The 11,968-nt window shown below is 46.8% G+C and overlaps 1 protein-coding gene across 1 annotated transcript; it reads right to left on the bottom strand.

The window, feature by feature from the left end:
* Nucleotides 1–3,894: 3,894 nt before the first annotated feature.
* Nucleotides 3,895–11,904, bottom strand: RPL3 (ribosomal protein L3). Its single transcript, XM_009887173.1, has 10 exons — nt 11,872–11,904; nt 10,746–10,938; nt 9,959–10,127; nt 8,926–9,061; nt 7,478–7,664; nt 6,897–7,057; nt 6,496–6,597; nt 5,903–5,998; nt 4,740–4,859; nt 3,895–4,003 (listed from the first exon to the last, which is right to left on the bottom strand). The coding sequence occupies exons 1-10, from the start codon at nt 11,902–11,904 to the stop codon at nt 3,959–3,961; spliced, it is 1,242 nt and encodes a 413-aa protein (XP_009885475.1). The 3' UTR covers nt 3,895–3,958.
* Nucleotides 11,905–11,968: the final 64 nt, after the last annotated feature.

The following is an 11,968-nucleotide window of genomic DNA, read 5'->3' as shown; positions in this document are numbered from 1 at the left end:
ATATGAATCTCAATGTACAATTTCCCTCCTTCACAATAAATTGGGAATGGACTTAAATGATAGAGACCGAGGTGGGCTGCGGCTGATTGATGGCATGGATATATTTTTTGCCATCGGGCAAGGTAGTAGGAACAAATTGCATATTTGATACAACACGTCGAATTAGCTGAACGAAGCAAGGAATTATACAGGGTAAGAACACTAAGGCAGCAAGGACATATAGCAGATACAATATTAACTGTTTGACCCATGGTGCACCTGGTAGCCAGGACCATAAATCGCCATTCCAGCCATTCCAGGTCTGGACAGGGACGTGGGCTATCTTCCAAATATCTTTGGTTAATTGGAGAACTATTTCACCCACATAATCTATTTCCAAACAACAGTTGGAGATATTCAATTTGCCACACACCCCTCCCTCCTCAGCTAATAAATAATCTAGAACCATGCGGTGTTGAAGGATTGCCGTGCGCATTTGTTGGGATTGTCGAGTTAACAAATCTATTGCATCAGCGGTTTTATTGGTAATGATCTCTAGAGCCACTTGTAGCCTAATTATTCGATTTAAGTTATAAATTGTTCCCTCACCCCTGCGATGGGCTCGTTAGGATTCCAAGTTGCTGGTCCATAATGCTGAATTATTCGTTCGAGGGGCCACTTTTTTGTGTCCCGCCCAAATTTACCTCTATGGATCGCGTCTTACAGGCAATGCTTCTATCCCCGAGATTATCATATACTTTTACACCTAATCGGGGTCCGCCTGTTTCCGGTAAAAGGAAGAACAAAGGTCTGATGATTCCTATATAACAGACTCCCGACCACCCCACAGGATGCTGAATTATTCGTTCGAGGGGCCACTTTTTTGTGTCCCGCCCAAATTTACCTCTATGGATCGCGTCTTACAGGCAATGCTTCTATCCCCGAGATTATCATATACTTTTACACCTAATCGGGGTCCGCCTGTTTCCGGTAAAAGGAAGAACAAAGGTCTGATGATTCCTATATAACAGACTCCCGACCACCCCACAGGTGTGTGCCCACAAATCCAATAGTGTCCCTTTTTAGCTCTATTGCCCTGAGCAAATGGCCCATTTTTCCCTGGTGGAAATTGGGTCTGATGATTCCTATATAACAGGCCCCCGACCACCCCGCGGGTAAAGATTTATATGCTGTGTTCCCACAAATCCAATAGTGTCCCTTTTTAGCTCTATTGCCCTGAGCAAATGGCCCATTTTTCCCCGGTGGGAACTGGAAATAAGTCATGTCTCTGTCGCCCAGAGGGCTGAAAAAGGTGGTTGCCCCATCCCCTATCCAGCCAGCGCAATACCATACCCCTGCAGTGCCCCTCCACTGGCAGGTTTGTTTGTAACGAGGGTAATGTCGAGACAAAATCGCATCTGGTATAGGTTCTCCACACAGGCTCAAAACCACCTTTTGCCATTTTCTCAGGGCTTCCTCTTGACTTCAGCAGCAAAATCCCTTCTGATATTTTCCCAATGGCCCAGATCAGAAATACCCAACCTCCAGCCATTGATCCCACACCAAAAGGGCCAGCATGCAAAGTTGTTCCTTTGCCTCAATGTCCCCTTGAACCGCTTTCATCGCCTCACAAACCTTGACACTCAGGGTTTTCCTCTTGACTTCAGCCTCAAAACCACCTTTTGCCGTTTTCCTAAAGGCCAGGTAGAAAAAAATCCAACGTCCAGCCATTGCTCCCACCTCTAAGGATCCAGCACGCAAAGCTGTGCCTTGTCCTCGCTGGCCCCTCGAACCTCTTTCATCGCCCCATAAACCTTGGTGCTCAGGGCTTTCCTCTTGACTTCAGACTCAAAACAACCTATTGCAATTTTCCCAATGGCCGGGGGCAAAAATATCCAATGTCCAGCCATTGTTCCCGCAACAAAGGGGCCAGCATGCAAACTTGGGCCTTGTCCTTGCTTTCCCCTGGAACTGCTTTCATCGCCACACAAACTTTGGCACTCAACACTTTCCTCTTCACTTCAGCCTCAAAACCACCTTTTGCTATTTTCCCAATGGCCAAAGGGAAAAATACCCAACGTTCAGTCATTGCTCCCACACCAACGGGGCCAGCACGCAATGCTGTGTCTTGCCCTCGCTAGCCCACAGAACATCTTTCATGGCCCCACAAACCTTGGCGCTCAGGGCTTTCCTCTTGACTTCAGCCTCAAAACCACTTTTTGCCTTTTTGCCATTTTCCCAATGGCTGCGGGAAAAAAACCCCAATGTACAGCCATTGCTCCAACACCAAAGGGGCCAGCACGCAAAACTGTGCCCTGTCCTCACTGTCCCCTGGAACTGCTTTCATCGCAGTAGCGGACAGGGCTGGCTTAGAGCCGTGTGCTTGTTAGCCAGCACATACACGCTTTAAATTGGCCAATTCGCCACCAAGTGAAAAGACCACCTAAGGGGTTTCCAACATGCAAGAAAATCTCGCTCTTCAGAGCCGCTCGTAAAACTGCAGCCTCAAGATAGAGGTTGGAAATTCCACTTTACTATATCAGAGGAATACTAATTTAAAGCTTTTCTCTACCTACTTGCTTATTACAGACTTGGGGGGGGGGAAGGTGTGGTGTGGTATATAAATAAATAAATAAAATAAAATTAGCAGGTGAGACCTCTCTTGTTACTCTTGGCTAAAAGCAGCCAGCAGGTTTATGTGTTAAATGAGGCTGACAGAAAGCCAGCCAGCTTGCGCAATCATCGAGTCTGGTTTCTAGCAAAACAAGGTAAATGTTTTCCCTCCTTTTTGCCACCCTTTAACTCTTAGAATGTTCTTGCGCATCACCGCAGGAAATATTCTCTACATCCACCTTTCTCTGAGCAAACAGCATCGCACTGGGTCCATCTCAGAGCAGCACCGCACATCAGTGCGTAGATCTGGAGGGTTATTGCCTCAATCACCTCTGTGTCTCCAATTATCATCAGTGAGGGATACACCAGTGCAGTTACCTAAATTTACACACACCTTCAGTCAGGCTGCGGCCCTGAGCATGAGTGACCTCGCTATTGCAGCTGGAGGCAGACAAGCTCTCAGAGCTGCCACTGCCTTTCTTGGTATAAGGACTCCCCTAACTGCAATGCTTCCATCTGGACAGGTGCTGTACACAGAGCCAGTCCCATGCACAGGTGCTCCGTCTCCTCTGCCCTTCACCAGGAGACCAGGCTGGGAACACCAGCCAAACCGTCTCCCCAGGAGTCAAAGTATTTTGAGCCACGCAGTAACACACCACCAGTGGCACTCACAGCTCTCCCTCCTCCTGGAGGGTGGGATGCAGAAAGGTCACCCTCCTCCCCTCCCTGAGGCACAGCCCTTCTGTTGGGGTGGGAAATGGATTCAGGAATACCCAGCTGTCGCAGGGTAGGAATTTGTCACTTCACCTGCTGCCTTCTGCTGCTCTCAAGGAAAGCAACAAGTTGTGTTTGCAAACAGCATGCAGGTCACATCCCCTCTGTCATACAGAAGAAAACTAGAGGGTTTCCATGGCAACAGCCACCTACCTAAAATTTAGTGATGTTTCCACAATCTGAAGTAGTTTCATTTATTTCAAAACCAGTTTGATTCAAAGGAGCTCTCAAGCCACCAAGCAGAGGATTAAGACCTGGAATAATACCTCAGTAACTGCGAACACATTCAGGGCTCCTGCTGCTTTACTGCTTCACACAACCAAACAGAAGAGCCTCACTCTGCCCCAAAATCTTTGCCCTCTGAAAACAGCAATGGCAGCTTCTTTCTCCTTACAGGAGCCCTGCTATGAGTTGGATGCTCATGAATTTGAGCTTTACTTGCTTCTTTGGTTTGGCTGGTTCCACGCACAGGGCTTGCAGTGAGAGTACCGAACTTGAGGCAGCTATGTATAAACCAAGAGGCAAAGGTAATTTCTTTAAAATATTTATTTTTTGATCTGAGAGTACACAGGCCACAAGACTGTTCCACACATTAAGCTGTCTCCTCTTTTGCAATACGATCTTTCTTGAGTGGTCCCTGAAAAAAAAAAAAAAGTAAAAAAAACCCTATGTAAACAGCAGCCTGCATGAAAGACCACATCACATTGCAATTACAATGCTGTAATTGCTGCAAAGAAATTAATGCAAAAAAGCCCTCAATGTTAGAACCCCTTTGGAAATCCCAAGCCCTATCCCCACAGGTACAGGTTTTGGAGAAAAACTGAACTCAGCACAGCCACGCTGCACCACACTGATGACTTCAGCTGTAACAGAGAAGCAATGCTGGTGCCACCTTGTGGGGAAGCTTCTGTGCAGCCCCAGAGCAGCCAAACTGCTCTCTGACCTGACAATAGCCTCGCACACAGGACTCAGGACCTGCTTTCTCCAGCAAGTGACAGATTGAGAACGCCACCCGCAGAGAGCACCAGTGCCTGGAGCTGTTCTCAGAAGAGATGCAGTGCAGAGCCACGCCCCATGGGTGTCAGATACTGCGCAGCGCTTGTTCCATGCCTTATCACCCAAAGGCTTGTGTCCAAACATGGCAGCACCCCTCAGGCACTAAGTGCTGTCACACAGGAAGCGAGACCCCAGCCCCTTCTGTGGTCATGACCAAGTTGGCAGGACGAACCCTCCTGACTGACACTATACACTTGTGTTTCACAGAAGTTTTGGCCCTACAGCAGCCCAAAGGTCAAGCTGCCAACTGCCGTTAGCTGAAAGACAATACAGAGATAATGTGACACAAAGCTGCCAGCTTCAGAAAGTGTCCTTACCATGAAAGCCTTCTTCTCTTCAGCTGTCTGGAAGCGGCCATGACCAAATTTGGAGGTTGTGTCAATGAACTTCAAGTCAATCTTCTCCAGGGCCCGGCGCTTGGTCTGCACCAGCAGGGACTACAAGACAGATACCACCTGAGTACAAAGCAGCACCCATTCTGCCAGCCAGTACAAAGTACTTCTTATCACCTCCACAGCTGACACCTCCTAAGTCACTCCAACCTCACAATTCAGCTGCCATTATGTGCAAGCAGCACCTGCCAACAAGCCAGCCTGTACCTTTGGCCTTCAAGGCTGATGACTGGTCAGCTCACACCACCAGGCAAGCCCAAGTCTGCCTGCCAGTGTTCTTAACGATCCACAAGAATTCTCAACCCTAAGGCACACCCCCTTCACTACTAACAGCCCTGGAGCGAACTAACTGCGGAAAGGACCTCATGCTGGTGAACCGATTGTCCCCCTGTAGTGAGGCCGCACCTCGAACACTGTGTTCAGTTTTGGGCCCCTCCCTACAAGAAAGACATTGAGGTCCTGGAGTGTCCAGAGAAGGGCAACAAAGCTGGTTAAGGGTCTGGAGCACAAGTCCTATGAGGAGTGGCAGAGAGAACTGGAATTGTTCAGCCTGGAGAAAAGGAGGCTGAGGGGAGACCTTATCGCTCTCTACAACTACTGAAAAGAGGTTGTAGTGAGGTGGCAGTCGGTCTTTTCTCCCAAGTGACAGGACAAGAGGAAATGGCTTAAAGTTGCACCAGAGAAGTTGAGGATGGATATTAGGAAAAATTTCTTCACTGAAAAGGTTATCAAACATTGGAACAGGCTGCTCAGGGAAGCAGTCGAATTGCCATCCCTGGAGGTATTTAAAAGACAGGGAGATGTGGTGCTGAGGGACATGGCTTGGTGGTGGTTTTGGCAGTGTTAGGTTAATGGTTTGACCTGATCTTAAAAAGGCCCTTCCAACCTAGACAATTTTATGATTTGACTCCCAAGGTCATTAATACAAGATGGGTTTGTGTTCATGTGTTCAACGACAGTGTTCTACGGCTTTTCTTTCTAGCTGGCAACATGTATCCCCATGGCAGCAAGCAACACCACCTGTACCAGAAGCAGTGCAGCTAACTTAAGCTGTTCCAGCCCATTTGACAACAGGCTGTACTACTCACCTTGCGCAAGGTTAGGACTCTCTTCTTGGTCCCAACAACACAGCCCTTCAGCATGATGAAGTCATTGGTCACCTCACCATAGTGGACAAAGCCTCCCTAGGCAAGGAAAGAACAGTTAGTGCTCTGTATAAAGCAGGACCAGCATTCACACCTGCCTATAGCTTGATGTTCTCACAGCACTTCTGTGTCTCAGCCATTCCCACACTCACTGAATTCCTATTTCCAGTATTACCTTTTGCCGGTCAAGTTTCTTGATACAGCAATTTACTTGCTGCTGTATAAGATTTTTGCTAAGAACAGCAGCAACAAAAGAGGCCAATAAAACAGCAAAAGCTGCTCTCCCTGCTAAGTTATTCCTTATTTACAAGTATAAATTTAGGTTTGCAACATCTCTACTATTGCAACATATCAAATGCAATCAGCAAGTTACACAAGTCAATACTGAGAATGACTAAGCAGCACCACCTCCCACAGCAACTAAATTTTATCTCCAGTGCTCCAATTCTGTAATTTTGCAATTTATACCAGGACCATTTGCCTCATCGGACTGCAGCTCACAAGCAGATTCTCTCCATAGAGCTGCAACAACTCACCAGAGGGTTAATGCTCTTGTCAGACAAGTCATAATCAGTTGATGCATTGTTTTTGATCAGCTTTCCATCCTTGATTTGGTAACCCTGGCCAATCTTGTAGATCTAAAAAAGTCAAGAATTTCTACTTAGCAAAAGGTAGAAAGGAGAAAGGGCCTGTCATCCATCAAAAAGCAAACAATTCTACATAAGGTTGGAGAAAAATGTCTGTTGCACTTTGAAAACACGTGGCCATATGATAATTTTTTATGGTTATCCAACATAATGGAGTATGGTTACTGTCCCTGAGATGACATTCAAACAGGGCAAAACATCCAAAACAACATTCTCCACTCTATTCACTGCCATGCAGTGAGTGACCCCGGACAGCTCCCATTTCCTCCCAGCAGTTCGGAGACACAAACCTTCTTATTGATTTCAGTCCGATGGTGATACCCCTTCTGACCAGCCCGGGCCACAGAGAAAGCCACACGAGCAGGGTGCCATGCGCCAATGCAGGCCACTTTGCGCAGACCCCTGTGAGTCTTGCGGGGCAGCTTTTTGGTGTGCCAGCGGCTGGTAACACCTGAAACAAGACACAAACAGTGTTGCTAACTACTGTCTAGCTGAGGTGTCACCAAGTTGTTCAACTACAGTTTAAGCCACCTTTCAAGCTGCTGACTCCAGGCAACAAAAGGGAAGCCCAGATCCAGCACCCCATTTCCTGGTGGAAATCAGGAAACAATGTGGAAAACCCTGCCCCTGAACCACCCACGCTCCCTCCCCGGCTGTCCCTGGGTTGTGTTCTCAGAAGGAAGGCAGCATGGAATGACTCCTCACGGATGTCAGGCACTGTGCCCAGCGCTCATTCCATGGTCTCATCATTGAACAATGACAGCAGTATGGATTTACTTCCTCAGCCCTTAGCCCACACACTTGTGAAAGCTCAAATTTAGGATTTCATTAAAATCTGTATCCTGATCACAAAGAGAACTTCTATGTTTACCTTTATATCCCTTGCCCTTGGTGACACCAATGACATCTATCATCTCATCCTGGCCAAAGACAGTTGACACAGGCACCTGCTGTTCCAGCTTCTCCCGAGCCCAATCCACTTTCTCAGCAACAGTGCCACCATTCACCTGGATCTCCATCAGGTGAGACTTCTTCTGTCTCAGGGGAAGCAAACGCATCTGGGAAACAAAGGATGAAATTTAGCTCCAGGTTTTCCCAAGACAGACCTCATTAACTAGCCCAGTACCATTCCAGTCCTGGCCTCATCTGTTTTTCTCACTAAACATATCCTTTTCCAAGAGATACAACATCAACATAATGAAGTAAAAGACCCAACAAGGGGAAAGGCCGTGTTGTGGCTTAAGTGACAAGTCATAGTATCTGGAATTTCTATGCCACCCACAGGAACACAGAATTAACAAGTGTTTCTAACCCTAGAGCCTCTAGCCAAACTCCATCCAGAAAGGATGGGAGGTAACAAGGGGCAACAGTTATGAACTGAAAGAGGGTAAATTTAGATTAGACATAAGGAGGAATTTTTCGTATCATGAAGGTGGCAAGACCCTGGCACAGACTGCCCAGAGAAGCTGTGGATGCCCCTGCCTGGAAGCATTCAAGGCAAGGTTGGATGGGGCTTTCAGCAACCTGGTCTAGTGGGAGGTGTCCCTGCTCATGGCAGTGGGTTGGACTACATGATCTTCAAAGGTCCCTTCCAACCCAAACCATTCCATGATAAATCCTGCCACACTGAAGGACACTTTGGGTAGGGCCACATTTACAGTTACTTCTACTACCTTCAGCACAGAGGGACTGTTATGAGTATCAACAGCAGCTGCAACACTACTTTTGCTGTCTAGTACGGGAAATTAATTCTAGTCAAATAAGCAACATAACTAGACATCTTATTGCACTTACAGACAACTTAAAAGATTTAACTGCATCTCCCAAGAAAGTCTGGCAGAGCACTGATGGCTAAGGGAGACATCACCACACCACTCAGTGGTGTGCCTCCTCCAGCTGAGCAACAAAAGCCACCAAAAGCCTGAGTGTTTGCTGTCCCTATAGAACACAGCCTGTAATCATGCTGAACACACAAACCCCAGAGCTAAATGTTCCTGTTTAATTAACAGTAGCCTGTTAAATTAAGAGAGCCCGAATCTACATTGTATCAGCACAGGAGTGAGTCCAAAAAGTCCCTACTATGGTGTAGTCTTTTGAACTCTGCTTCAGAAGATTGCCAGCGGTTGCCATCATGGCTCCTCAAGCATCCTGTGAGCACAGGCTTTGTACAGAATGAACAGCACTAGTGTTTGCATCATGCTTAACAAGACAGCATGAGGCTGCAGGGGAGGGCAGAAATCTCCCTACAGAGATGGACAAAGCTTTATGCTCACTCTCTTAGTTGTTTCCACTGCACGCCTCAGTCCTGCAGACACTTACCTGAGTGTGAGCCATGACTCTAATAACCTGGCAGTATTTCTTCATGCTATTGAAATCTTTCTCCAACTGCTTTTTGCCTTCCTCATCTTGCCATTTCTTGCAGTATTTGGTGAAGGCCTTCTTCTTGGACTTGTGCCTTCAGAAGCAGAGCAGAGACAAGCTTTGGCTAAGCCCTTCATCAGTCCCCTGGTAAGTGGGGACGAGTGGAAGGAGCTGCCACCTCAACTGGTTCCGGCTCATTGCCAGGTTTTAAGGACTCTTTTCCACTGGCAAGCGGAGCCTGGAGCTCATCAGACAGAGGCAAAGCTGCCAGAGCTGAGCGGAGCTGCCATGAATTCCAAAGTACACTAACATTCACAGTACAGAAGACAAAAGACTGTAGAGAGATGTCAAACAATAACAGAAAAAAAACAGATCTTTAAAGCAATTGTCAGATGACCGCTATCTGCTTCAGAACACCTTAATTTCCCCCTTCGTAAGCCCAAGCTATGCCCAACAGTAAGGTCGTTACTGTAACACCCTTGAGATCATTATTGCTCTGTTCTACGTCTTCTCAATCTGCAAAATTCATAAATAGGCTGAAAGCTCTAGACACACTGGAGCCACACTTGGGCAAATGTGCATACTTTGAATCACAACAGTGCCTGGAACAGTGATCACAAGTAACACTTGTCTTCCCCTTTCCTGAGAAAACAGGGCTACAGTCAGGACTCGACACTCAACAACAAGCGCCAGAGGCGATTTCCTTATGTCCGCCCGTCGAAGTATCATCATGTGTAGCCCATTAAGGAGATCTGAGGCAAAAACCAACACTGCCATCCCCAGACCAAGAAGGGCGCCAACTAACATTATGCTGCCACACTCCCAGAGCTATTCTTATAGTGCATCCCATTATTAGGCCAGTTCATCAAGGCCAAACACTAACTGCTGAAAAGCCTCTTCAAAAATCTGTACCAGCATAATCTGCAACCCAGCAGAAAAAATAATCCACACCATGAAACTAAGACAACAAGCAAAAGCCCTGCTCTCTTACCAGTTCTTGTAGAAGCGACGCTTACACTCATCGCTGATGTGCTCAGCAAAAATGGTCTTGAAGCTGCGGAGACCGCGAGGAGTCTGCACGTATCCCACGATGCCCACAATGACCATGGGAGGAGCCTCCACTATAGTGACTGCCTCGACCACCTCTTTCTTGTTCACCTCTGGATGAAGACAGAAATACAGCACGACAATTAATATAAGCATCAGCTATTAAACGTCATTAATCTGTCTCACCAACAAATCCTTCATAGGCAAGGTTACATGACTCAAGTTCTTTCCACAAAGGCAAAGATGAAGCATGGTAAAGTGACCAACTCCACGTTATAATTTAATACCTTGAAAAATTTGAGGCTAGCTCAGTAGGAAGCACAGACAAAGCCCAACAGGCACAGTGGATCGTAGCGAATAACAGAACCACATTCAGGACCACAAAATCACCAAAAAAACTCCAAAAGCAATTTAATTCTGTCCACGCATCAAGAAGACGTCATCCTAAGTAGCCTGTTACAGTGCTGCGTGTCTCAGAAAGAGAACCATTAACAAGACAGGCACTGCTAGACATGAAGTCTTGCTGCCAGGCCATCACTCACATTGAAGTGGAAGTGGTTTGGGTGCTTTATACCCCACCCACTCAAGGACTTTCAATGCCGTGAAGTCAAGCTAGGACTAAAATCCAGAGCTACTAATGAACAGGTCATCTTTTGCCATTCATGAAGAAAACTACCTCCTTTGTACGTTATACATTAACATGTATACATTACATTAACATTAATACATACTGGATCCAGGTCTGTCAACTTCACGAACAATGTGGGTCATGCCAGCTTTGTACCCCAAGAAGGCAGTGAGGTGGACAGGCTTGCTGGGATCATCTTTGGGAAAGCTCTTCACCTTGCCCCTGTGCCTGCTGCTGCGTTTGCGGGGCAAGAAGCCCAGAGACCCATGCCTCGGAGCTGAGAACTTGCGGTGAGACTAGAGAAAGAAAATAAACATTTAGTGCTTACTGTACAGATTCACTTATACCCACTCAAGGGCCAAGGCCAATTCTCTTCTTGCCTTGAAACATGAATATTACATATATACAAGACATTTTGCATTCTAGAAATTCTTCTCCATATCAGCTGTTTGGCTTCTGAATTCTGTTATAGTGTTAGAAGAACATAATCCCCATGCCACAACCATGACCCCCTAGATTTCCCTGATATCCCTTCTCTTTCAAGCACATTTTAAAACATCACCAAGTCCCACTCTAGCTAGGGAACCACACAAGCTGTAGTTTGGCCACAGAATGCCACCAGAATTTCAAAGCACCCCAGAAGCCTAGAAAATGGAGAAGCACAGATAAGTCTACAGTATGTTTCAAGGAACCAGTAACACTATGAAAATAAGCATTATAAAAGAATTTCAGTTTGAAAAGCTGCAGTGAAACAGTATTTCAACATCCACCTTTGAGTCAGTCACTCTGGGTTGAAGTACAGTTTTTTTTCTAAGCTGTTCTCTTTAATTACCAGCCTTGCAGCCTCCCCCTGCAACCTAAGAGCAGAGCAAGGCTGGACTCTATCTGGAGAACTCTCCACCCAACAAAGAATTACCCCTCTAATCTCACACCCAACTCTAAGAAAAATACTGTATAGCTACACATAAAGCTAACAATCAATATCTAAGAAATATGTCTGTCTTTAAAAAGTATTACTCGACACAAGCTGCCTTAAACAGGCAAAGTTTTCCAGCCCCATAAAGTGGTTTTTTGATAGGATCACGAATCTCGTGGCAGGGCCCAGCAGAATAAAATCCAGACACTTCCGCGAGACAGAAGGCTGCAGCAGCAACACCTTTAAACACGAAACGCGATCCTACAGACGGAAGGCGGCGAAGCGCGGTCGTTAGAGGGCCCACTCCGCCTACCCGCGCCCCGCGACAGCATCGCCCGGCCACCATGACTCCTCCTGTCGGCGCTCCCGGCCTTTAAAACACGCCGTGACCCGGCTGCCCGCCCGGGCTG

This window comes from Charadrius vociferus, unplaced genomic scaffold, assembly GCF_000708025.1.
Source record: "Charadrius vociferus isolate BGI_N301 unplaced genomic scaffold, ASM70802v2 scaffold346, whole genome shotgun sequence".
Classification (NCBI taxonomy): Eukaryota; Metazoa; Chordata; class Aves; order Charadriiformes; family Charadriidae; genus Charadrius; species Charadrius vociferus.
The sequence above is the reverse complement of the archived record's forward strand: the minus strand, read 5'-3'. Positions and strand labels throughout refer to the sequence as shown.

What these genes read in the sequence shown, in the direction of transcription:
- RPL3 (XM_009887173.1), bottom strand. Translation starts at nt 11,904, where the DNA reads ATGGTGGCCGGGCGATGCTGTCGCGGGGCGCGG. An exon ending in GATGCTGTCGCGGGGCGCGG is followed by an intron (nt 10,939 to 11,871) that starts GTAGGCGGAGTG and finishes TTCTTTCTCTAG; the next exon opens with TCTCACCGCAAGTTCTCAGC. An exon ending in AAGAGAAGAAGGCTTTCATG is followed by an intron (nt 4,004 to 4,739) that starts GTAAGGACACTT and finishes TTTTTTTTTCAG; the next exon opens with GGACCACTCAAGAAAGATCG.